The 27908-nt window shown below is 41.8% G+C and overlaps 1 protein-coding gene across 1 annotated transcript; it reads right to left on the bottom strand.

Annotated features, from left to right (window-relative positions):
• Positions 1-55: 55 nt before the first annotated feature.
• LOC111661987 (calcineurin subunit B type 1) lies at positions 56-27204 on the bottom strand. The gene is made up of 6 exons (XM_023415710.2): positions 26990-27204; positions 16757-16796; positions 7205-7381; positions 5576-5635; positions 4817-5001; positions 56-2455 (listed from the first exon to the last, which is right to left on the bottom strand). The coding sequence occupies exons 1-6, from the start codon at positions 26990-26992 to the stop codon at positions 2408-2410; spliced, it is 513 nt and encodes a 170-aa protein (XP_023271478.1). The 5' UTR covers positions 26993-27204; the 3' UTR covers positions 56-2407.
• Between the last annotated feature and the right edge of the window lie 704 nt (positions 27205-27908).

The following is a 27908-nucleotide window of genomic DNA, read 5'->3' as shown; positions in this document are numbered from 1 at the left end:
GTATGCTCCCTCTGACAAAAAAACAAAAAAACAAAAGCATTGACAGAAAATCCAATACTTTCAACATTTCAAAGTTTATTTAAATTTTATTTAATTTTCATACAGTATCAAGTTTCCAACAGTCCCACAGCATAAGATGCAGCATGCAGAAAAAGGAAAAAAAGGTTCTCAAACTTAAATCTTTTCAGATATCCCCACACAAACTAAAAAGAACCCAAGTCCCTCAGAGAAAAAGTAGCACTTACAAACTAAAGCGCAATCTGAACTATACAGAGAACAGAGAGCCAGAACTGCATTTAACAAATACTTATATACAAAAGAAAGAAAGAAAAAAAAAACATAAAACTTTCCCCTTTAAGCTGAGTACAGTGTGTGGCAGTTTGAGACAGGATCAGATATGCAACTTTTACTGGAATAGAAGCATCTCGCTGACCCGGGTAAAATACAAAAAGTTACATGTAGTTCAGTTCATTTGGATTACCTCTCATAATATGTGTACATTTACCAAAGTTTGGCAACATCCATATTGTATACCATTAAATTCTTAAATATATTAACATCACCATCCATGTGTAAACAAGAGGATTATTTCAAAAAATTGATCTACATGCACAACAAAAAATATATTTCCATGTCATGCAAGCACAGGGAGGCCCAAGCCGTGCAGAGCTTTGGGATAAGGGACAACAGAGCACTCCAGAGTCTCATCTCTGACTGAAAACTCCTGTTCAAACCAGCAGTCGGCCTCCAAAGCAAAACAAAAAGCTATCCCGATGCCATTTTATAGTAGGAAGCATTTTTCCCTTAGAAATGAAAATTTGGTTAAATTTGTTTTTCTCCCTGTTCGTATCAGTGGGTGGAAGGGGGAGAAAATGAGGTGATTGTGACAGAAAAAAAAGTGGGAGAAGAAGCCAACTTTTGAAATGTACACCTTCCAAAAAAAAAAAAAATCTACCTATAATATACAGTCTGTCCCATTGCACACTGATCATGCCAACGTGTTAAGATCTTAAGTGTTTGTGTTGCGTTAAAGAAAACTGACCCGTCCTGCGCTGTACTGAGAAAGGTAAGTATTCAGAAGGGCTCATGTAAAGCAGAGGCAAAGCCTTCTCCTCTTGCTGTTAAAGAAGATGAGCACATTGATTACCTAATATACACATATCGGTTAAAAAAAACGCTGCCTGCAGATAAGTCTCTTAAATTGCTATATACTCGCACAAACAACATAATCTCACCATTATTCACTCTTTAAGCTATTACTCTGAGCTCTTAGCAAAGTCCATCCAGCTGCTGTCCTTAACATTAAATAAAAGTCTTGAAAATAATGATTCCACTATACTTTTGTCACTGAGTGCAGAGCTATTCTTTGCATTGGAGATTGTCGTATGGATGCACACGGTTAAAACGCGAAATACTTCATCAAGAGTAAACCATGTATCACTTTTGCAGCCACAGATTGTTTTTTGGAAAGACATTTTCTTGGCATTAATTTATCTACCTATAATTTCATGACAGGAAACAAGGATAATCTCCAACAATATAAACACATTCCTAAGTATAAATAAAACTAGCGAATCTTATTACAAAAAAAAAAAAGAAAAACATGAATTGCTTTGCTAAGAGTAACTGGAAGCTTCACTGGTCTAATCCAAGCTGCTCGTGTGTAAGCTAAAAACGGAGGAGACAAAGTCAAAACTGAAGATTTTAGTTTTGCATCTAATGTGACTCGCAGTCGTGCAGTCAGACGTGTCACAAGCCAGTTTGTCCGGCGTGGATGACAGCAGTGATGATAGGTAATAACTTGGACTGGTTTCTGGATATGTTCTGGTTGGCACTTCATACCCTACTTTCTAGTTGTACTGTAAGTCAAGTGTTAATATACTATACACTTCCCCTCACGAGACAACCATAGATATACTTGTATTTTTTCTTCTTTATAAAAGACAAGAACAAAAAATAAATATCAAAAATAACAATTAACAAAAAAAAGAAAGGATGAAATATGAACAAGCCAACCAGCCTCCTCACTGAGCCCCCTTTCTCCCCCCTCATCCAAAATCGGAGATGCTCTTGCAAATGACAAATAGATGTCCTTCAGTCTCTTAAAGTGCTACGACCGGGTTATTGAGAGGATTTACAGTTCAATAACACTTCAAAGTTGGCTTCACGAGGCCCGTGGTTTTTGAAAGAAAAAGTGGCTTCACAGAGAGAGAGAGAGAGAGAGAGAGAGAAGAGAGAGAGAGAGAGAGAGAGAGAAAGAAAGAAGGAGATAAAGAGAAAGAGAGAGAATACTTCCATTGAGTTACACAGAGAGCGTTTTGCCGGACGTCTTGAGCAGATCTTCAGAGATGGTGGAGAAAGCGAGTGTCGAGGAGGAAGGGGGGGATTCAGCGAGCGGAGGGAGCACTCACACATCCACCACCATCTTTTTGTGTATATCAAGACCGCCGACCACCTGGAGGAGAGAGAGAGAGAGAGAGAGAGAGAGAGAGAGAGAGAGAGAGAGAGAGAGAGAGAGAGAGAGGCAAAAGAGAAAACATTCATTAATCCAGGGCTGTTAGAGGCAGCCATGGTAAATGCAGTTAGTGAGGCATTTGGCTTGTAGCAGGAAGAAACACAGGTGTTAATAATAAAGTAACGATAAAGCAGTTTCCCAGTGTCCCGTCCAGCCATGACGGTGAACCAGCTTTCACAACGGCAGGAGCCTGAAGGTACACTTCAACTAACAAATATTTATATAAAGCTCGGAGGCTCTCGACAGACACATTAAAAACAAAGGACTGGTCAAAATCGAAGCAGCAGCGGCGACAGTTAAGTCTGCAGCAAAAGTAAAGCTCCAAATGCAATGCATGCTTCATTTCCCATAATGCAACTCAATTGTCAAGCCAACATAATTGTTTTCATTAGGTTTATTTTTTTCAAACTTGAGAAATCTCCTCCAGAGATTCAGAAATCAGTGAAGTGTCCCTTTAATGGACAGATGGTTTCAGCAGTGCATTACAGCTTTATAAGAGAGTTTTACCATTTAAATCTCCTTTCCTTTCCTTTTACTACTCCCAGCCTTTTGACATAATCTATTTTTACATCCATTTTATTTTTACACCCTCTTTGTTGCAGCTTCTTTAATCCTACACGCTCAGATCAGGACGTCTATACGCCAGACACAAATCATGTCACACAGTCTCCTCCTCCAAGTGTTTTGAGCGGCGCCGCTTTGTTAAAAACAAACAATATTCTCCTGCGCCATCCTGAAAATACATGCTCACAAGGACGAGAGCCTTTTTAGTTCAAGGCTCCGGAGATGCAGCCGTCAAATGTGGGCCTTGTGTCTGTCAGAGTTAGAGCCGGTGCCTTTCATTTCAGAAAATGTCTCCGAGCAAAGCGGCCTCCACTGGGGTCCAACAGGAGACATGCGTTATGTGGAGGAGAACGCTAATTGTGCTGAGAGAGACTTTGTTTCCCTCTTTGATCTTAAATTAGATAATTAAGGCCATGTATCTGAACTGTAATGGTGTTTAAATCAGCACGACAGCATATCGGCAAAATCTTGGTTCTCTGCATTGATTTGGGTCGAAACCTTCGCAAACAGCACTGCTGCATGGAACAGATCCTCTTTCAATCTATAAAAGTAAGGCAGAAATAACTATGTTTGGTACCTCAGCTGTTAATTAATGCCATCTGCTCATTATTTCCGACTGTGGCCACATCTTTAAAGAGCTGATTCAGAGAGTAACCCCGTCTTAATTCTGTCATCTTTGAAATATCTCCAGGATGAATTCATTTGGTGAAGTGCAAAAGACCAGCCGTGTCTTAATTTGAACTGCATCAACTCCAGCAGCTATTGATTCAAATATGCATTGGCTCGGCTCTTGACAGAGCCGTATTAACTCCTCTCTCTCCTGCCTCCCTCTCAGTCGTAGATCAGTAAAATCTTACATATTCCTCTCATTTACTCTAATGGTTCTTAAAAAATGACTTAGCCTTTGTCGTCAAAGTCCAGTGTGAGTGTGTCCTCTCCGCTGCTGTTGTTTATGGTCATGTCTTGTAGATAAGTTATGCGTTTATTCATATGAGTGTGTTCGGAGTGACTGGTCGGAGCGATCTCTGAATAATGTTAGCTTTACCTAATCAAGGCCCGAGTATTGAGTCCAATTAAATAAAGGTGGACTTTCCAGCAGGAAAACCTTCCTGCTTGTGAAGTGTTGGCAGCGATAATGTCGGTGAAGTAACTCAGCAGAGCCTCTCCCTGTTCACCACTGCAGCCTGAAAACTCATCTTTTCAAAGAAATTCATTAACCCCCCGACTTGCTCCACTGGCTCTAATACTTTCTTATTTTACAGAAGCAAACCTCCACCCCTGTGCTTTTATATCTCATTTCACTCTTATTACATTGGTGGTCACCCCTCTCACATGATCATCCCAGGATTTTAATGTCAAGGCACTATGCACTCCTGACTATTGCGTTCTCACTATAAATATAGTCTTATTTCACAGTTGTTAGATTGGCTCCAGCTCAACACAGAATAAATGTGATCTTTTATTTGTTGCTCCTGTGGTGTATTACAGCCGAAGTGCTGGCTCAGTATTTTTAGTGTCCCATCACATGTAGCAAGAACTCACCAGCCTATATTTACAGCCCCTGACACCATATTTCACCAGGAAGCATGAAACTGAAACCCAGTGCTGTCCAGCCTCAGCAAAAAGCTGTTTCCAGGGTTTTCTGCCCCTTTGACATTTGCCTTCACCACAACAAGCTGCATCAGCAGAAACGTCACGCCCTCACCCCCAAAATACCCCAGGAGGGCTTCCACTTACTGCACAGAACTCTTCGAAGGATATCCTGCCGTCTCCGTCCTTGTCTGCGTTGATAATGGTCTTGTCCACGATCTGCTGGAGCTGCGTGTCCTTCAGGTTGTTGCCTACCATCATCTTCAACACCTGGAAGAGCTCGCCATTGGAGATGTAGCCATCCTTGTCCATGTCGTAGATCCTGAAAGCGACTGTGGTGCAGGGTGTGGCACGGGGGGGAAGGGGAGGGACAGAAGCAGGGGTAAATGAGTTACACAGCAGCACCCACAGACCATCGAATGTTAAGAGAACTTGTCTTTGATTCAGCTCTGGTCACCCACTGACTAACATTTGAAAGAAGGACTCTTTCTCCTTGAGCCAATGAAAACAATAATCCTTTATCAGACATGCTCTTGTTTGGTTTCCAGACAAACTGCCTTGAAGCTTCAGACTTGATTCCAGAGACACTGAAAAACTGGTTGGCTGACATTTCTGCATTAATTAGTCTGACTAGAAGGATAATCAGTTCTGATAGCAACATGAAAAAAAAACAACAAGCCCTATCTCTTGGCAGGTGAGTTAATTTTGCGCACTAATCAACGTTTACTGTCGTTTTCACCAGGGGAGTTTTCGATGAGACAAACAGAACAGGGAAGACACAGGAGACACACAGGTTCAACTCCCAAAGCGGCGAAGCAAGCAGACGTGTTTGGGGAGAAGACACCCTGAACAGCCTGTGTTACCTCTGGCCACATGTGGTTTTAATGAAGAAGCAACTTTACTTACACCGAAGCTTCTGTTCCTTGTCCCCCTTGACGCTGAACTGCGAGACTCCCTCGATGAACTCTGGGAGAGGAGAACAACAATCAGTGCCCATAAGGCTCCACCTCAACATTACAGACATCAACATCTTGATATCATGGTATACTGTACAATGTTTATGATGTATAGTGACAGTGGAAAGGCTGCAACAAAGACAGAGGTGAGGGAATATACTTCACATCGATAAACAGCACAATAGGTTTTCGACAGTGAATCTAAATCATCATGTTTAACGTTTCAAAACCCTGGTCAGAGCTCATTCAGTTATATAACACCACCTTGTTTTCACCGACTGTCAAGACTCGAATCCTGGTCATACATATTGGATTGCATTTCCTGATCTCCATTTTGAAAAGCACTTCTACTGTACTGAAGAGTTGAGAGACACGAGAGGCTGCTGGGTGCAAAGTCCCTAGATATCGAGATCTGATTATTTTTAATCATGCGCTGCAGTTAAACCTCAGAGACAGTTATGTATTTCTACACTTGGAGGACAATAGGTCTGTTTTGTGAAACTTGTCTAGGGGTAATTCCCTGTCATGCATTCAGTTAGGAAGTAGATTTCTTTGCCACTCACATGCTGTGTATTTGTGCATTGACATGAAGCCTGATATTAATCAGCTTTATTGTACAAAATGAGCTTCAAATTACATTAAATGCTGATGGAACATGGTGCAGCTGCCAAATAGTGTGAGCTGAATAAAGAATAGTTCCGGCTGCCACCAGTATGTGCAGGATTTGCAGTGGTATTAATGGTGGAGTAAGTTCTTGTACTGGTCGACTGTTTGTTGTTTTGCTTTGGTGGTTGTTTAGCAAATGGATTTGACTGCTTTCCCTGCTGAAATGTAAATACTCATATTGAAACCTACATTGAATTCAGTCAAGTACAGAGAAATATTTCAACTCAAGACGTTTGATTTTTTGACTCCTTTCTTTTCTGTTACTCGTATAATAATTTAACTTTAACTGCTGAGCTCCTGTTCTGCAGATACACTCCACTCATGGTCATTTTTAAGCTTATATCTACGGTGAGCTCTGTATCTGCTGCAGCTGTTCCTCTTTTTCAGGGATGTACTAAACTTGGTGTACGCTTGCAAGCAGTTACGTGATTAGAGTCTTGATGCTAAATACCGATATCATACAGACGTCAAATAGTAAAACCAATCTGTGTTAGTTCGCTGGCAGATCTTAAAATTATGTGTATAAAGATCAATGCCTAGAGACAAATTCTGATCAGACCAAAGCAATTACAAAGGCCTAATTTACGTCACATAAAAGACATAAAAGAGTTTCCTCTGAGTGAACTGGTTGCTCTGTGAATGTCACAACATATAAACTGTGAAAATGGCACAACAAAATTCAAACAGTGGCTGTAAAGTAAAGCAGTTTTGATAGAGCCCTTCTGAAGTATGATCATGGAGTTATTAATAATGATTAAGTTGTGATTGAATGTGGGATAGCAGTCAACGTACTGATACGACAACAGCAGTGTTGTCGTATCTTTAAAAACATCTCACAGACAAATATAGTCCAGGATAAAGCTGTAAAATCAGGTACCGGTAGTTCCCCCTGCCGGCAGAGTTTATGGCATACCTTTAAAGTCCACTTCTCCGTTCCCATCCGTGTCAAATATGTCGATAACCCTTTGCACCAGCGGGTTCTGTTGCAGCTCTGGCAGCGACATGAACTCCTCCACACTGAGCGAGCCAGAGTTATCTAGGTCGAGTTTCTTAAACCTCTTCCCTAGCCTCTTAATCTCATCAGCATCGACTGGACAAAGAGAAAAAGAAGGAGAGAAAGGGGGAGAAGATCCGGATGAGTTACAATTTCTTTGCAGACATTCAACTGGTGTTCTTATCCAATCACTACATCATCATAATTACAAGAAAACACATGGTAAAGTGTGCAGGGGTCAGATTCATGGTGCCCTGACGCAGCCCCCCAAACTCAGAGCAGCCACATGGGGAAGTAATACTAGGACACACAGAGACAGGAAAGAGTTAAAAGTGACAGGGAAAAATTGCTCACCTGCAGCAGTATTCTCCCAAGAACAGTAAAGCATCACATCCACTAAGCCACTAGCAAAATATAAATATCCCTATGCCAACACCTGCATGAACTGTAGTCATAAATTTTAGTAGCCACCACTTGCAACTAGGTCAAGGACACCACTTCCGGCCTGGGCAAACTGCTCCGAGCTGTGGACCCACAGCAACCACAGTACATGTTGTACTGCACTTACACAGACAGACCTGAAACTGGTGCAAGTATTGAAAACGCTCCAGTTGCTAGACTGTAAAACACTGCGGTGATAAAATAGGAATAAATATATAAAATAGGAAAAAGGGAGAGAAGGTAGAGAAATGAGAGCTGATGGGAAAAGGTAGAGGAGAGGGAGTAACAGTGGAATTAGCAGTAAGACAAACACACAGATCATTTTTGCAAACTTACAGCTTTTGTGTTCTACTGGTGCTTTTTTAGGGATCTGGATCTTTTGTTCCCCTGCCATCTGAAACTGCCTTAACTCCCCAGTCAGTATACTGAACAATAGCAAGGAGTAATCCAGAAGCAATAACAAAGCCAGTTGTTAATTACTATATAAGCTCATTCACACATAATCACGTGATCCCGATGGCCAACCACAAACTACTACACTGCCTGCTTTAATCTGGGGTCCTAAAAGACGAGGGCTATATATTAATCTTAACACATAGCTGACAGAGGGAAGGAGGGACAATAGTGAGGTGTGACAAATTTATGACACCAAGAATTCAGTTCATTCCAGTTCTGATCAGGTTTACTGACCTCCACGAGGACAGCCGGTGCAGGTAAAGTTCAAGGAAAAGTTTGCATCATATCAGATTTACTTTGCATTGAATCTGACAACCGGGGGGCGGGCAGGAAGCCTCCTGGTGGTAATTACAAAGAGGACATGTTGGCATTTTTGCAGGCTACGATATCTCCTGCTTGTATTCATACAGGTGGCAAACGGGTCCGTAAGGGGAATATCTTTTGGAAGAATGGTGCACGTCCTTCCAGTTGAGTTCAGAGACTTGGATATTTTCTGTAATCTGTCACTAACTTTAACCCTAACCCGGCTACAGAGCAAAGGGATTAAAAAAAACAAAACAAATTCGTCAGTAATATGGAAAGGTTTACACCTGATATATATTTGGATGCACAAATATGTCTGCAATCCAAGAAGAGAACCATGTTAATGATTCGAGGTTGAAGCAACGAGATGTTATCCCATCGTTCCACTTATTACATGATAGAGGAAGAGAGAGAAAGAGAGAGAGAGAGAGAGAGAGGGAGGAAGGGGTGTGGGTTGTGTTTTGGGTTTCAACATTCGGACATGCTGTGATACATTAGCTCCATGACTAATCAGAGTGTGGTGGAGGAGTAGGGGAGGAACGAGAGAGAGAGAGAGAGAGTGAGAGATACAGAGGTTGAGAAAGAGAAAACTGGAAATGGACGCAACCACAGCAGCAGACTGCAAGTGGAGAGCAGCACAACGTGAACAATCTGCTGACCTCCACTGTACATGAGCTATACATCAGGTCCTATCGTCACTGCTCTGATGACCAGTCCAGTAATGATATATTGTATACAGTAAAAACTTCAGGTTTTGAACTTAGCACCCTTAATCAAGCAGCTGCAAGCAAACAATCGAGGTGGAGGAGAGTAGAGGTTAAGTCAGTTCACCTTACCTGGGACATTAACAAAAACAACTTTTATCTACATGTACAATTGCAAGTCAAATACTAAAGAAGACTAAAAACTACAAAAATATGACATGGTGTAATACAGTATGAAACTGAAACAAAAAGCCAATTAATCAATTAGTCAGTCAACAGAATTTTTTAAAAATTAGAATAGTTGCTGATTCTCTTGGTCTTCTATGATAATCAGTTGATTATATTTGTGTAGTGGACTGTCGGGCGCAGACATCTGAACAAAACACCTCAGGCTATCAGAAATTGTGATCAAAATTTTTGACTGTTTTCTTACATTTTTAAACTAGGTGATTAATTGATTAGTAAGGAAAATGATTGTTAGTTGCAGCCTTAGTATAATGGTTACGTAGGAGTACATCAGAACAATTACAAATGAAAATCAAGACAATCAAAAATCAATTAATTTTTTCCCTTGTATGACTACAAACTTTAATTCTTGTATAACTCAAACTCATTCCCTGGTTCGTCTTTAATGGATAATGCTCTTATTTGTCTTCAGCATTAACATCAGCCACTGGTAAATTTTGTGTGTGTGTGTGTGTGTGTGTGTGTGTGTGTGTGTGTGTTGTGCGAGCACCTGGCGAATTGAATTTGTGATGCAAAAGCCACTGTGGCCTGTGGATTAATGAGCCTTTGCATGAGCAAGACACAAAACCCTTTAGGATACAATGAATGTTTATTATACTGTATCTCATTTCCATGATTTTTGCACATATAAAGTATTTTTTTATTTATAACGAGGTGGCACTGCCTTGTTTTCATGTGCCTGACAACCTCTGGTACAAACACACACACACACACACACACACACGCAAAATCTGATGTATACCACAGGGTTTCTATGTCCACTAGGTGTGAGTTATCAGAGCCAAGCACATGGCTGTCCTGTGACACAAAACACTTCCTTATCAGCAGCCTCCTGTTTCCTGTTCAGCACAGCAGATGACACAAGCTTGGCTCATAGATTTAACGGTCCGTGCGAGGGATATTGGTGCTACAGATAATCACCATACCGGGTTTAGTGCCCTAACTCAAAGCCATATTTATCTAATCAAGGTGGCCCAGCTAGATGTGTCAGTGTGGGTGTGAGCCTATTGTTTGATTTAGGGTTCAGTTTCCTCCCGACACACTTCCTGCAGACACCACACACACCCCACATTCTGCAAGTGGGTGCAAAATCAATGGCACCGAACAACTGGTAGAGCAGCCCTCCCTTTCTGTTCGCCAATAACTTTATAATTAAGAAGCCCTTGTCAACATATAATAGGATGCCATTTTCAGGAGCAGAGAGGGGATAACTAAGGTACTGGAGTATGGAGGGTTCAACTTGAACTTGAACTGCTTCGAGCCCTACAAATATGTTTACACTATCGCTGTATAAGGCCAACAAAGTAGAACTCTCCACCAAGCAGCAGATGTTAATATTAATCTTTCAAACCGGTTCCCTGTCACAGCTTAAGTACCTTTTGTTGCTACACAGTCAGGTCAGTGGGATAAGCTGTACAAATGAAAAATCGCTCTGACATTTACAACACATAACAAACTTCGGTGCAGCAGCCGAGCGGGGGAACATCTGAACACTCTGCCCAGATCCCTTCTTGCTGTCTGGAACTGCCAAGTGAGTAGGTACATGTATAATTCATGAGAGCGAGGACAACAGCTTTCTCACAGTCTGAGTCCCCTTCCAGGTCTTGAACCAACACGTCCCACGTCTGCCAGCGCCACAGACAGACGTGGCTCCAAGCTGAGCCAAATAAAACTCATGATTAAGACGGCGGGTAGAGTACGTTTACTACTGCAGTTTGTTCGACTGACTTATCCAGTATATGGCTCTTTCTGATAACTTATGGCCAAGAGGTAAAAAACCAGAACGGTATCATAGCTGCGGTTTACGGCTCCAAGGAAAGCACCCAATAAACTAAAAGGTTCTCTGATTCAACTGTCATTATCTCATACTCTTATGCAAACTCTTTCCAGTGAGAGCAGTAAAATAAAGAGTAAATCCCTTGATCACCAGCTTTACAAGCACTGACTCCTTTACAGTGGCCAGACCTCAAAATGTGGTGTCCAACAAATAAGTGAGGTGAATCGAATAAAGAACTACTAGTGTCACTGTATGTAGAGGAGAGGTGTCCCTGAAATGATGATGCTTGATGGATCTTTTTATTTTTTATTCTAACATCTGTACTTACAATTATAGGCATCAAAAAAAAATCTGATTTAATATGAAATAAATAAGCAAATTTTTCCTTCCTTATTTCTCCATTAATAAACTGAGGGATTTAATATGGAAGTTATAAATATAGGCGGGATAAAACCGGCAAAAACAACCCTGCCCTTGATGATCACTGTCCTTCTCCGTGACCTCAGCTTGCAGAGGAGGAGGGCACGGACATGTTTGTAACCCCAGAGTCATGCCGTAGCCTGTGTGTTTGAGCCTTCGGCAGCAGAGACAGCTGCGACTATGTGGGCGATGTTGCAAACTGATACTCAAATGGACACCTCCCATGTTGCTGGTTAGAAAATACAGGAGATGAAGGTACAGTAGAGTTGCAGGCTTTATATGATGGTACCGTTGGCTAGATCAACCTTTGACCCCATAATCACTTTTTGTATGGCGGATTGTTTTTATGTGCGTTATGCATTTGAGCGCAAGAGGACTCTGAAAAAACAGTTTTTACATTTTACACAAAGAGAAAATTAGTGTTAATTACATGATAATATAACAGATAAATATACCCATGGATGCATTTTTCATTACATGGATCATTCAAGGGAAAAATATCCAAAAATGTTCCCATGTGAAGGAGAGGGTTTTCTGAGGGGGCTGCACAGTCAGAGGCTCCTCACACTGCTATATGCTAATAAGCAGCTCCGAGGGAGACCCAGTGTAACTGTGAGATGATTATGATAATCTCATATACTCCACCGCAGATCACAACAGACACACACGCACACACCTTCATCAACGCTGTATGCACCCTCAACTGTGTTACTAGGCAACTGGAACCCGTTAGCCCCCCAAAGTAGCCCACACACACACACACACACATGCGCAGATACACACACACACACACACACACACACACAGGCGGAAAAGAAGGAGGAAGTGTTTTAACAATTGTTCACCAGGTGTACGCATGAAAACACATGCATATGTAGATGTCCTCCGAATGCACACAGGAGGAGCAATTAACAAAGAAATTGGCCAAATAGCTCTCCCTCTAGTCTTTGCTCCATAGCTTGTCTTGCATGGTTTCCTGTACAGTTTGCGCTGTCTTTATTATCAATATATCAATATGTGTTTACAAAAATGTCATCAGGACAGATATCTGTGCCTGTGTAGTTGATGAAACATTGAAACAATTCTGATTCTGGTTGAGCTAAAGTGAGAAAGGCTAGATTTTAGACCCAGTATCACTAAGGTCAATACTAATATCAGTACCAGTGCTTCTGTAACAAATTGCATTTGATATTTGTACCCTACATGTTCTGCTTAACACTGAGACATTTCTCGTAGCACATTTAAAAGTCAGGTAGCACAAGCTAAGCATTAAGCAGCAGCACAGCTGTGTGAACTGAAAATCTGGCGGAGTGCAGCTGGCTTTTCCTCCCCGTTTTTGTATAATTATAAAACACAATGTTCCCAAAATGTCATTGTCCTCTTAAGCATGCTCAGCCATTAAAAAGGTCCACCCTGCACATTAATGGAGACATGTGACTCCATTAACAAAGCTAACCTGAACCGAGAGGTGTGTGTGTGTGTGGGGGGTTTACAGTGCAGAATTCTGTCGGCATGTTCCTGATAATTACAGCCTAGACCCTGCTGCATATCGCTCTCCAAACACACAAGATAAGGTGTGAGAGTAGGTAAACAGGAGGACGTTACATGCACAGCTCAGTAAGTACATGAGTTTGACGCATGACACTGCGCCAATTAGTATAATGGGTTTGTACTGGGCAAATAAGGTTGTAGTGTTGTCTAGGGAACATATCAGAAGACAACAGTGTGTGACAAATACAAGATAATAAATAAAACCCACAGATTCTAATCACTGAAGATGAACTCACAAATCAGTTTAGTGGTCATGAGGAGTGCTGCTCAGCGTGAGAAAACCGTTGTATAACATCATCTGTGGCTCTCTCTAAAGTCTGAGAAAAATAACCCCCGATGAACAAAAACGCTGCACTGCAAACTAGAGGCAGGCAGTTTGAAAGATACGGGTGCTTGACAGTAAGGAAGGATCTACTGAAGAGATGCCATTGAGTTGCATTATGGGAAAAGTGGGATCCAAAATGTTTCTATGGCTTGACTGATATATCTTGGCCCGAGTATCATGGAAGTGCAATACGAAGTTTCTAAGTTTCTACATTTCACGACAGGCAGACATTGAAAAAATTATTAAAAAAATCATATGCAATTATGATCAATCATGTGATTATTTTGGGAGGTATTGTGATTGCGGTATTAACTAAGATTTTAGTAAATAATTTTTTAATTTAATTTTCACCGAAAAAAAAAAAAAAAAAAAAAATCATGATCTTATTTTTGTTGGTGTCTCTACCAAACAAGCTTGTTCCCTTACGTCAGGATAATATGATTTGTAGGCCGGGGCATCTCTGTAGCACCAGATTTCAATAATATTTTGATTAACTGTGCAGCCCTAGTCGACATATTTACAACCGTGTTCATGTTCAAGTTCTAACACAAGTTTGAAATCACAACCTTTTTACTTTTGACCATATTGTGCAATTCAATAATTCTAATAGAACTGTTGAAAATGTAATGTTACTCAGTCTCATGAAATTTTAAGGGGATATTTTCTGAAGGATAATCAGTACAGCACTAAATAATATGTAATTCACCTACAATTGCAACTCTTGGTTAAGAAAATGCAGCACTGCTGTGAACCTTTGAAAAGATATACTGTATAATTAGCTAAAATTGTGCTTAGTGTTGGTCTCTCTGCTGTTTTCATCAGGTCGGCACAGAACAGATTCTGGATTACCTGTGGATTTGGAAGTCAGGTTATTTCTATGACTAAAAAAAAAAGAAAAGAGGTGCACACGCACACACACACACACACACACACACACACACCTTTTCTCTGTCTTATCTCATCTAGGCCACTGTATAGAGGAGGCCATACAGCTGAGTGTGTGTACTACAGAGGAGAGCTCCAGGACTCGGTGCATTAGGCTGATTGCTCTGGCTGCTCTGATAATGTACAGCTCGCCTGCATGGACTGAACGGAGAGGACGAACCAGGGCATTGCGCTGATGGTGTATATTTATAGCTGTGCCGTCATCAGAAAACCCCCAACTCACCCCACCACCCCCACCAACAGAGGCTCTGGTTCCCGCCCTCAGGGAAACCCCTAGCAACAAGGAACTCCAGCGAGCTGCCCGCCGTTTATTTTGGGCGGCTGTAGACAGGCCTGTGACGGTTTCAGGCTCACTGCTGCGTTTCTGTGTGAGAGCGTGATGCGTTGAGGGTGATGATCTGGCCTTTTGCCACTTAAGCCAGCGGCGGTGAGACGCTGCATTGACAAGAAAACTCACGCTCCAGCATATAATAATGACCTTATTTCACAATCCATAGTGTCAAAGCAAAACTTAAGAGCGGTCTGATGACAGGTACAGGCGAGTGGGTGTTCGACTTTGTTGGTTCACAGTCACTCAGGGTGGTGAGGTTGAGCTGCAGCAGGGCGTCTCTATCTGACCAGCAGGCCAGAGCTAATTTCTTCACAGCCTGTCCAAACACTTGATGAGCTGAACAGCTGCTCTGTCAGTGGAGGGTGTGAGAGACAGCGAGAGAAAGCCAAAGAAAGATCAAGGCAGTGAGAGGGAGGGAGGGAAGGAAAAAAAAATCAAAGAAAGAGAAAGCAGGAGACAGATGACGAGAAAAAGAGAGTGTTTGATAGAGACAAGCAGAGTAGCAGCACTGAACATTTTTTCCAAGTTGAAAACTGTTCAATCTAGCAGGTAAAAGTGATTCTTGCAGTTACAGTAAGTATCTAAATGCTCATATTGATGCATTCAACCACTATAAAATAAGAACAAAGTAGGAGGGAGGACAGCCAAAGAGAGAGAGACAGACAGTGGGAGAAACAGAGAGAGAGATAGACAGAAATGGACAGAGAATGGAGAGAAGCTGTAAATATCCCAGACTGACTGCAGAGGTCCTTCATGGGTTCAGGTCAGGGTCATGCATCATCCAAATCCACCTCCCTCACCATAATCCGGGCGGGGAGGAATGCCTGGAAGGCCAGACAGGCCAAGGTCCTGTCCGCCTTGGCCAGGACCCGCACAACGTTAGTCATTAATACAAGTATGGACACGCCACAGTGTGTCCACAGCTCTGTTCACTCTAACAAGATGTGTCACACTGAGTGTGTTACTGTGGCTTACTCTGTTGGGCAACACTGAGACACGGGTGATCTCAAAATGAAACACTACTGAGTGATTAAAAGAGTTTAGTCACGTAGCAAGGAAGTCCTCTGTCGTTGTCACTCTCACTACTATTCATATTGATTATTGACAATAACAAGATGTCTCCATCTGCACGTTTTTACTATTTCTTCTGCCTGTAAAAAGCTGCAAGAAAAGCTCATTTACTCATGAAGACTGGTGTAATTTTAAATCCCAGCAGAACGTTTGTCCCTCCTGCACTTTTCTGTCTCCCTGTACCTGCTGCACTGTTTGATCAACACTGTAGTTTATCCATCCATTAATAAGTTTATACACCTTTTTAACTGTGGCGCCAAAAATCAAACCTCAACAACTAACTTTGCAGCGTTTACGTTAAAATAATTAACGACATGTGACTCTGCTTCAGAGACACGATGAAGTCATCCTAAACAATGTCCCTGAAGAAGCGCTACACTACAGAGGGACCTATCGCAGGCTCAGTTCTCATTAAACACGTGCAGCAGTGGACCCATTTTAACCTGGTTCTCAACAACGTCCCGGGGAAACCGTGCCATGTGCACCAGAGCGAGCTGGTGTGAAAACTGCCTCTCTCAGGACTTTTTCAACAACGGCAGGCCCAGATATCATGTTGATGCAGAAGAAAAGTGAATCATCCGTTCTCAGTTCTCCTCCTCCCGCTGAGAGCTCAAAGATGTCTATTGGCACACATCTTGTAAACATGACCAAGTAGAAAACAGTGATGTTTCACAAAAAAAAGGTTGCAAAAAATGCAAATATGCTTAACCCTGCTCACTGATTTGCAACATCACAGAAATGAACACAAAGCAGAGGCATGTATTTAATGAGTGGGTCAACTTTCTGGGAGAAACCCTGCGAACGATGAGCTACACCAGATATAAATTCAGAGGCCGTCATGCTTTGAACAAAATCAAGCCCTGTTCATCTAGAGCAAAGCAAAAAGGTACAAAATACTTACAATGTGAGCACATCTCCAGGGGGTAACTGGCCTCATTTCCCTGAAGAGAGAGAGAGAGAGAGAGAAACGGAGAAGTTAGAAGAAAATCAGAATGGTTTCAATAGAGACTCATCACAGCTGCTATGTTACTTAAAATAAGTGGGCAGTGATTACAAACCCTCTCAGAACAAACAAACCAACAACTGCAGCTGGGTATTGCTGGAAATCTCTCTGTAGCTTATCAGTCCAGACAATATCTCACTCACGTACCAACCAGTTCAAACCGGGAAACAGTGAAGTGCTTCTTGTAGTTAGGATACAGCTTTAAAAAGCTCTTAGACACCATGATGCTGATTAAAAAACTGCAGTGCAAACAGGTACTTTTAGATAATTTTATGCAGAATTCAAAGTTGTTTCCTTGTTCATCAAACTGACAATGGCACCAACTGAGAAAGGCGACAGACGAGAGCCTGGTGAGCTGCGGTGAGCACTGAATTCATTTTCATACCACAGGTTTTTTTCAACAGCAGGAATAAAACAGACAGTACAGCATTCAGCTAAAGTCCATAGTAACAGGTTGGCGACTGTACCCCATTGATTTTCTGATCTTTTTTTAAATTACCAGGATGTTACACCTTGCCAACAAACAGAGACAGGTAAGACTGTAAAATCAATGGCTTAGACTCTGGGCCCTAGAGCCTATACTGTTCAATAAAAGTGATGGATCTTCAGCTAATCTGATTATCTTTGCTGATGTGGTGGGTACGTGCAAGGACGCTGCAGGGTTGACATCACTCAAAAGAAACGCTTTAGCTGAGTCATGCATCAAGACTTTTAGGAGATCTTGTTGATAGAAGCATTCACACACAAAACGGCACGACTGCCCTCAAAGTAAAACCTCTTCATTGTCTAGAAAGTGCGGCTGTGAATTCCTCAGATGTTCTACGTTCTTCAACTTCTACAACATGGACAAGTATTTGTTCCACAGCTCAGGACTGGCCAGATGAATGCTTCATCTTTACAAATAATATCATTTTTTACTATTTTGCACTGTTGTGGGCTTTGTATTTAAATAATGTTACGCTCACAACTGTGCAAAATACGAAAACATTTATAGAACAAACTTCTGATGTGACATATTCTACTTTTTTTTTAATTATTATTTTTATCTAAGTTCTTTAAATAACAAATATAAATAAACAATTTATGTAAACATACATGCAAATGTGGTAACAGAATTATCCAATTTATTGTACAACCCTAATACGAAAAAACAAAGTTACAGACACAGATTCATCAGTCTGCTTGATTCTAATTTATACCTATATTTTAGTTTGTGTAATATTTGCTGAGGTTGGGGTGAAATCTTTGTGTGGATGAAGAAGTAACTGTAAGATTGCACACACTTTCACAAATACGAAGACACTTAAACCGTGTTTCCGTGAACATTTCAAAATGATGATTTTCTCCGACTCTTTGATGCTGTTTCCTATTTACATGTGCAGCCTCAGGTCATGCATCTTGCACGCACAAATCTTTCAGCACAGTGCAAAGGCTCTTTAAATACCATAACATTCAGAGACACTGCATGGTGGTGTGTGTATGTGTGTGTGTGTGTGTGTGTGTGTGTGTGTGTGTGTGTTTGTGTGTTATTGGCTCATGTTCAACAGTCACATCCGCATCCCTGCCCCATCCAACACTGCAGTGCCCACTGAGCCTGAGTCTGATTGCTGGCAGGGTGAGGCTGAACGCTCACATGGGAGCCAGTGAGGAGTCCCTGTTGCAGAGAGGAGGGGGTGACAGAGTGGGGATCCTACATCTGAGAGAGAGAGAGAGAGAGAGAGAGATGCCCTGGGCCAGCGAGCCATCGACCACAATTGTCCTGCAGCTCCATCAAGGAATGCCAAACTGAGGCTGCGCTTGGCAAACTGGACATGCGAACTGGCAGCTCTGTTTAAGCTTCCTGTAGAGAAGTCCAGAGAAGGACTTTTGTCGAGGATACTGACTACTGACTGCAGCTGCTGATCAACTAAGTTGGATTTAAAGCCCCTCTTCATGTGAAAATAAGCAACGCTACAAGCAGCGTTTCTATTGATGCTACCACTAGAAATCACCAAAGTAGGAAATCTGCCAATTGTGTACACAGGGTCTTTAAAGAAAAACACAGAAGGGAGGAATTGAAGTCTGGGGTGGAGATGTTTGATTGCAACGTTTAAAACTCCTGGCCAAAAGCAGTGACATTTGAACTTACATTGTACCAAACAACCACACGCAAAAAGCTAAGAAAAATCTCATTCGTCATGTAAACAAACTGTAGAGAAATAAATGTAAGGGTGGAAATGAAACCTAAACAAAATATAACATCTTTGATTTAGTGGATTCAAGGATGAATTTTGCCATTTGACAACAAGTCAAGAACTGAGATTATTCTCTTATGACAGTCCTTCTTCAAGTGCTTGTAAATGGCATGACAACCAGAGAAGGTGATGGGCTCAGTGACCTTTGACTGGTTTGCTTGTTTGCCAGCATTAATGCAATAAACACATCTTTATATTAACTTATATTATATAACTTTACATTACCAACGCCTTGTGACAGTCAGTACAAGTACTACTCTTGTCATTTGCTCACAGTGACACACAGATACACGCTAACGCACTGAACTGACAAGAAAAAAAGCTAGTGCTAGTTATGTCATGTGCTGGCTTGTCGTTGTGCTACCTCATAACAGCAGACTTAGCCGAGAGAAGTTGTGGTATTTTAAGAGCAGCGAGGAGAAAGAGGTGACACGGGATTAGCCAGGAGAGCGACTTAGCATTTGACACCGTATCAGGAGAGTGGAGTCAGCCCATGGTGCAGTGATCTGAGGCTGACATACACATGGTTTTCCTCTATGGAACAACAGCTCGACAGAGGCTGGGCACCGCCACTTTCAAAGATTGAATTCTGGTGTAGCTCAATGCGTAACACATGACTCCACCATTACTGGGGTTGGGTGTCCCATTGCCTGTGTGGCTCAGTGGGTAATAGTGACAATGTGATACTTTATTGATCCCTGTAGGGAAAAAATCCTTTTGTTTGCTCTTCTACACAGAGATCGCTCTGCTACTGAGTGGCACGGAGAGAGCTGTAGGCACACTGACTTCCTAAATGACACTTCAGCTGGATTTTGGATTCAAGGCCTTGAACCAGTGTCCTCAAGTTCAAGGACAGGCTGTGAATGCACCCTCACCCTGGTATATGAGACTCGTTCACACCTTTATTTTGGTCCCTTTGGTGTGGACTAAAGAAAAATAATTCATTGTTGTATTTTACTTCTACTGTAAAATGAGTTTTAGTGAGTCAGTGAAGTCAGTGAAAACACAGGTATGTCATTCACTGCATGGTTGTGATAACCTGCATGACCAGTGCCACACGGTTAGCATACTTGATTGCGCTTCACTCAGCCTTTGACTTTGATTTATCTTGTCTGGTGGTCACAAATAGGTCATGCAGAAATAGTAGGTAAGGACACAAGTCCAGGCAGCACCTCGGCCTCAGCTGTCGTAAAATATGTCACACATCTAGAAATGGAGACTAGGAAACTGGGAGTCCTATACATGAAACAGTTACCATTTTCAGCAGATAAATAAGGAAGAGTTGGATTCAAAGTTCATAATGTACATCAGAGTTAATTTAAGCTACACTGCGTCTAGCTTTATATGGCCACCCACTGGGGTTTCATTAACTGCTATATGGCAACCGATCCAAAAATATGCATGCAGAATATCAATGCAATATGACATGTATCTCAAAAAGTAAACAATTAATTAAAGAACGATAGAGAAAGATACTAGTGACCCTAAAGTTTTGCATCTATTGTAAGATTTGGAGATACTACTGCAGGGTGGACCTCTCCAGGTAGAGCTGAGGGGACTGCAAATCTATTTTAACTTTCATTGACTAGTCAATTTGTCAGTTTTGGCTAAATTATCATAAGCTAATCACGGAACAAGATTAACTATAAAACAATATCAACAATAAAAAGAACCATGAACTGAGTGTTGTGAGGAATCAGATGCACAGCTTCACGACTAACGCAACCAGGAAGATAAAGATAAATATAGAATAAAATCAAATCTAAAAGATGAAGAGTTAAAAGAAGAAAATTTGCATCCATGAGTGGATGGACAATCGGAAAAAAATCAGAGTCACTGTTCAAACAGTCATGGCTAACAACCACTTTAAAATGTTTGTTACCTTACTGATGAAATACGATGATAAATGTATCTTAGCTTACAAAGGTAAATGAATAATTACCTAAACAAAATGGTGTGTAAATGCGTGTTGGGTGTGCATACTCTCAACTACGTCCCCGATGTGAACTGTTGCTTCAGTGCTGGCTGTAGGGTCCCCGGAGATAAAGAGACTTACAGCAAAGCAGATTTGGCGTTGAGGATTACAGGTTTACTCTCTAAGGCCTTCCTTAGGTTCCTGGTGTGACTAACGTGGGGTCAGGAGTAACTCTTGTCATGTCTTCTGCAATAAACCACTTCATGCAGCTCTTGTTGAGCTGCCTCTTAACGTAGATGCTAATGGAGCATATCAGATGGGGGCGATTGTCAAAATACAGCAAAAGAAAAAGAAATGTATAAAGCAAATAAGGATCTTGCATACACTTAGAGGAAAAGAGGCAAAAAGAGAAAGAGAGAGAGACTCATGTTGGCTCATCAATAATGCATGCTTCATTCAGAATCAATTAGTCCTTAGCACACAAAACACATTTTGCATAACGAAGAGTCTGGCATCATCGCTGGTTCAGCAGCAACACTACGGCTGACCAAAAAAGCTAATTATAGACCTGCAGAACCCAGTCATAACATGAAAGACTGGGGAGTACGGTTCATGGGGCTGCAGACTAAGTTGGCTAAGATGGCAGCCATTGTACAGCACTCACTGGTACTATGTTTTTGTTTATTCTCTTTGTTTTCGGTTACTCAAACCAGATTAATTTCACCGGAGAAGAACTGCTTAACATCAGGCAGTTCACTACAGATAGATTTTCACCATTTCTCACGAACCTGGAAAGTCTTGTGGAGGTCTGAAGAATGTCACACTACATCTGCTGGACCCTCTGCAGTTAGTCTATTGGGAAGGTCTGTGGATGACTCAGTCAACACGGGACTGCACTACATCATGCAACACCTTGACTACCCAGGGACATAATGTTTTGTGGACTTCAGCTCAGCACTAAACACCATCACTCCAAACTCTCCCAGCTCACTGTCTCCCCCGCCATCCGTCAGTGGATCACCAGCTTCCTGACAAGCCGGACAGCAGGTGAAGCTGGTGGACGTCTCCTCTCCCTCTATGCTAAAGACTGCACCTCCAAGGACCCAGCTGTTAAACTCCTGAAGTTTGCAGACGACACTATGGTCATCCGACTCAGCAGTGGCAGAGAGCAGCAGCCACCACATTTCATTCACTTCTCTGTTCAAATGTGCTGATCAAACAAGCAAAGTTCTGATATAAAGACTGCTTTGCTAACTTTAAGGCCTCTGCACATTTGCTTACTTATCTGAAACTCACATAATATAGACATTTAAACACTGTGGTTTCCTCTGAGTGCAGCAAGGGCAACCTACAACATGCTGAAGCGATGACTTGCATAAACCCTACAAATGTATCATAATTATTAATTAAATAATGATGAGATATTGCGCATTAACAGGACAATCGATGAACTGACAGACATGAGGACAAACATCCAATTCAGCCTCAAAAATCTGCAGACCTGAGTGTATTTATGGTCTAACCATGCATGTTATCCAAGAGTCTGTCCTCCTTGTACTAGGCTTATTGATGTGTACTATTACACTCTGTTTCCAATACGTGTCTGTACTGATGCCAACAAGTTTTCTAGGCCTCTTACTTGTGAGGGGCCAAAATGACTGGCCACTATAAACTGCAGGCCATCTAAAGAGCAACTCTGGTATGTGCTTGTGCACATGGGAAATCAATTAAAACAATGGGCCATTTAAAACATCTGTGTGTCGGACTTGCTTTTCCACACAATGCATGTTACTGACTCATTATTTTTGAGGATAGCGCATTCAAGTCAGTTTATGTTGCGCGCGTTCTCCCCGCTTCTCTTCCTTGCTCCATTAGTTCAGGGATCAGAAGACTCCCCTCCTCCACACGAATGTGTCTGCAAGTATCAAGCTCGCCATATAGCCGAACGTTATGATAAACACACTCAACCCTCCAGAGTCACAGCAGAGTGCAGAGCAGAGCCGAGCCGTGCTGTGCTGTGCTTTCAGACTGGTCTTTAAATAGAGTTCACCCCTCCATTTTTCAGCCCAACTCTGTACAGCAGGCAAAGCCCAGGCCAATAACCAGCTGAACGCGCAATATCACTAATAACCTTCCACTATTACCCAGAAGAGAAGCCATCGAGGATACGTGCAAGAATTAAAATACGCTGCTACAAGTTTACAGTCATCTGTCTCTTTGCACAGATATTTAGTTACTCTCCTCTTGTTCCTCAAAGCAACATCTCTCACCTTTTTTAGTTCTTGTTTTGTGATGATGCCTGATCAGGTGCGCTTGCATACTTTAACGTGCATCGGATCTGTGTGTATTTCTGTGTGTGTCAAGGATCTGTACCAGATTTAGGAGTCAAGTGCAAATATGAAAATAATTACCAAAATCTTTACTGCCTGAAGGAGCTCTGGCAGGGCTAATCCTCTCAGCCATTTCTATCCCCGTCTTGGACTTACCTACAAAGGGTTTTTCAGGCCCCATAATGCCATGAATACAAACAATGCCTAAATCTTCTTATGCACTACCCCAGAGGTGATGAAGACATACTATATTTACCAACTGCTGAGAACATGAGAACAATCAATCGTCATCTTTAGCTAACAGCTCAATAATGGACTGTTCCCCAATACCGGAATTCATCTCGGAGTCACCAGGGCCGGGACACACTGACGAATGCTGTGACATAAAAAGGTCCCAGTGGACAAAGCACAACGATAAGTGCAGGACATCATTTAAGGCTGCAACTGACACATTTCTGATTCCTTTATTATACAGCTCATTAACTCACTAAACAATTTTGTTTAACAAATGACAAAAGGTGCTCAAAGGGCTTGTTTTGTCAATGAATGCTCCAAACCTTAAATTATAATTTACAAGGCTGGAATCAACATCTACTAACGTCCCTATATTTTTCACATAATATCCCATATTTTTACACGAAAATGTCAATACTTTAACATTCTGGAAAGGAGTGAATATTTGGCCGTGATAGGCATTGGGGTTTGGCAAACTTTTCCCTCCTGGCTAGAGTCCTCCATTCAACCAGCATTAGCCAATTACGTTAATGCTCCATACTCTAATATAATGGATCGATTGACAGCGTGCAAAATGCACTTTTAGGTATTAATTATGTACAGTGCATTCGATGCCTTGGATGCTGATGAGGCAGAAATAGAGAGACACTTATTTTGGTGATTTAAATCAATAGATTCTGCTTCTCGCCAACAGGCGGTGTATGTTGTGATGTAGCTTTTTAAACACCCTCATCACCTCCTGCATCAGCATCAGTGTCTAGAATTTATTTAACCAGTCATGATCCCTTTTGACCTTTCTAACTTTGTTGGCCCTCCTAAAAAGTCTTTCATGAATTTTATCTCCCGTTCCATTTCTCTATTCACTGCACACAGAGGCTGACACACCAGGCAAATAGATGTTTACTGACAAAACTGACTACAGTTTGAGTTTGGCCTGCGCTGGCTCCAGTGCAAGCCGAGGACTGCAGCAATGTAACGGCCAGTGAGGAGAATAAATCCACACTGAGTGGGCTGGTTGGAAGTGCACTGTGGATCACGTAGTGTTGATCATCACTTCTGCTGGTGGTTCACTGTGGCTTTTATCTCTTTTACATTAGCTACGGCTCAATCCTTATGTGGGTGGCGCTTGATTGCTAGGCAGCATATGGTCCCCTTAGCGTCAGATCATTCCACTACATGCTTAAGCAACGGTGTATCCCTGCCCCCAACCTCCCCCTGAAGCTGAGAAGAATACATTATGATGGGCTATAGGTTGGCACGCTGTCTGTAGGACATGCATGCCCTGAGTTTCTACCCTCTGGCAGAGAGCTGAGACTGCTGCGGGGCAAATGTAACACAGTTCTGAGTATATTTAGTTTACCTTTCTCTGGTTAATTAATTTATTATTGAGAAGTCAAAAAGCCATTGTTACTGTTTTTTTTTGGTTTTTTTTATAATGCTGTGTCATGGACAGAGGATAATGCTCTTAATTCCTGGCTCTTGTGTGGGGTTTATGTGTTTATTTGTATTTTCATTTGCATGCTTTATGCACCATAATGTGCAAAACATAACCTCAGGAACAGTAACCTTGAATCACAATGCATGAGCTCATGATACTGCATATGCTGCAGTTAACTAGCCAGGGGCCTAGTCCATTTGAGGTTTCACTCAGCAGCTATATCGAGATATCAGTAAACCTGCTCCTTAGATCGGGCTCCGAGTGAATTCACAGTCTGTGGCATCAGTCCTAACGATGCAGATTCAAAGTACACACTACTACAGTCACTGGTAACAAATCAATGCCCAAATGTTACACACTGAGACATGAAATATGAATGTAAAAACCAGAACTTTTAAGAGATTTCTGGAAAATTAAAAAGAAAGAAAAAAACAACCAAAATTTAAGTGACATTTGTTGACATTTTAATTGCAAAATAGACTGACCAATATTGTGTCTTTAAAGTCAATACCTATATCGATGTCTGAAAAGGTTGACAGGGATCCAATACAGACCTCTTCATTTTGGTGATATAGACTTGTGGCCAAGACATATACTAAGCAGAAATTTTCACAGATGAAAAATAAAATTGTCACTTGGACTTGCTATCTAATGTTGACACGGTTTCTAAATGCCATATCGCTAACATTTCTTGTTACTGACATATGCTGCACGTATACCACTGCAATAAGCTAAGCTATCAGCCGGCCCAGCAGATTTATCGGCCTAGCTCTAGTTTGGACACTTAATCATGTCAATATTGACATTTGAATCTTCTACTGAGAAAGAGGTTTGAACAACCAAAACCTACAAAACCCAAAGCAAAAAAAGTTTCTTCAAGACATGATGGAACAACAATGACAACGACAATGATTTTACCTCAAACAAACTTGAACCAGGAATACTATTTGGCTTTTGTACCTGTCTAGATAATAACAAAAGAGTAACAGGTCATTGCTAATGAACAAATGGCTGCAACTGCCAATTTCTGTGCTATGACAACTATAACTGATCAGAAAATGGATGTGAAGAGGAGTTTTAGATATATCGTTGGATGGAAATAGATTGTGGGTATGAGAGGGCAGTGAATGGAGGGACAAGGGGCTTAAGTCTGTGCATAGAACTCAAAATTTCTCACTGCGCCCTTGCAATTGGTTACTGACAACATTAACTGTTGAAGAAGGATTCAGTACTGGACACTGCTGAGATCCACTCCTATGGGTAACTACATGGATATATACATTTATACATATAGATATGTATACATACACATATATAGGCTACTAACCAATTAATTAGGGCAGCACAAGCCAATCCTGTGGCCTGGTGTGACAGCTTCCTCTAGTTCTTGAACTGCTGTAACTAGAAACAAATGTAGCTTCGTCCTTTTCATTGAAGCTTAAGAGTTCCAATGAAACAATGTTGCAACTATCAACAAAGCGCCATGCAACACACACAACAACATATTGAGATAAATAACATTATACGTTAAGTGCAGAAAGAATATTAGTGCAAAGCCGTAACTTTGAGCGGACGTTACATTTCCCTGCCTGGTGTGTAAAATATGCCACAATTAGTTCCAACCCTGGGCCTAATAAGCGTGTATTTTTGTCACGAAAACTAATTTGCACAGGCCTCGTTGCTAATAAGAGTGTAGGCTATGCCGAGAAGGGATAAGAAATATCTGGGCCACAGGCTTTAGGCTACTGTCAGCCCCGGGGTATTGCACAGAGAGCGCGACAAGGAGCCAAAAGTGGGTGAGAAAAGCATTTCCTTCTCGCCAGAGCTCTACGTTGTCGACTACAAACTCAAAGCAAAGCGCTCACCACGAAAAACAACCTGTCAAAACGCCACATTCTTCGACACATTAAAGCGCAGGCCTGCCCACTGGTGTGTTTACCAGTCGGCGGAGGTATGAAAATAGGAGCAGTTGCCGCTTACCATCTTGCAGGTCGGATGATGAAATCCAGGCGATGTGAACGGAAAAGAGGTAGGCTACAACAGGGGACACTCTGTAGGCCGCCGAGCTGAGGCGAGAAATACAAAAAAAACACGTTTGCTGTGCTGTGTGAGGTCTCGGCCTGGCTTTACACTCAGCTTCAGGCTCTCTTCTCCGTCTCTCTCTCCTTTACAGAGGTTTTCACTGCAGTGCAAAGGGAGGGAGACCCGCTGGGAGGGGACAGTAAGCGGAGGAGGAGGCTCGGTTTGACAAGCAGGCGGTGGCGGAGGGGAGGAGAGAAGGAGCGAAGGGGGGAGGTGCAGCAGTACTGTACATCCGGGAACTACAGGTTATATTTATTTATTTATTTATTTATTTATTTATATTTTTACCTCCTGAACAGGTTTGTGCTTGTGCTCCCCCTGCTGTTGTTTTCACTATACTGCGTCCGGGCCTCTTTTACAGTACATGTAGTCTACTGTCTGTTCACTCTGAACCTCAATGTACACAACTGGCAGATGGACTTCATTTCATGTAATCCCTACCGCACTAAGTCGGTTCATCAATAGCACAGACTTTACCTCATGGACAGGCACTAAATCCATGCTAAGTGTTGCAAGCCATAGACAGATTTTAAGTGGCTTTAAAGGTACAGCAGAGCTGGGCTGAAAAGAAAATCTAAACAATTGTACATTTCCTAAAGAAAATGTTTGGACTGAAGCAGAAACTACTGCTGACTCTGGCAGTAGAGGTTTCTACTACAGCGGTAGTTCTTCCTACTTCTATTACTACATGTATTATGAGTAGTAATAGAAGGAGGGGGTACTGAATAAATTTTATAAACTCTAGTTACAGCAGTAGTGGGTAGTGCATGTAGCCCAATGCGGAAAAGGTGATCTTTTTTTCTGGAGGAAGCAAGCA

This window comes from Seriola lalandi, unplaced genomic scaffold (assembly GCF_002814215.2).
Source record: "Seriola lalandi dorsalis isolate HSWRI2012SDOR001 ecotype SW California unplaced genomic scaffold, Sedor1 jcf7180002054556, whole genome shotgun sequence".
NCBI lineage: Eukaryota > Metazoa > Chordata > Actinopteri > Carangiformes > Carangidae > Seriola > Seriola lalandi.
Note: the sequence above shows the minus strand (reverse complement) of the source record. Positions and strands in the feature narration are given on the sequence as shown.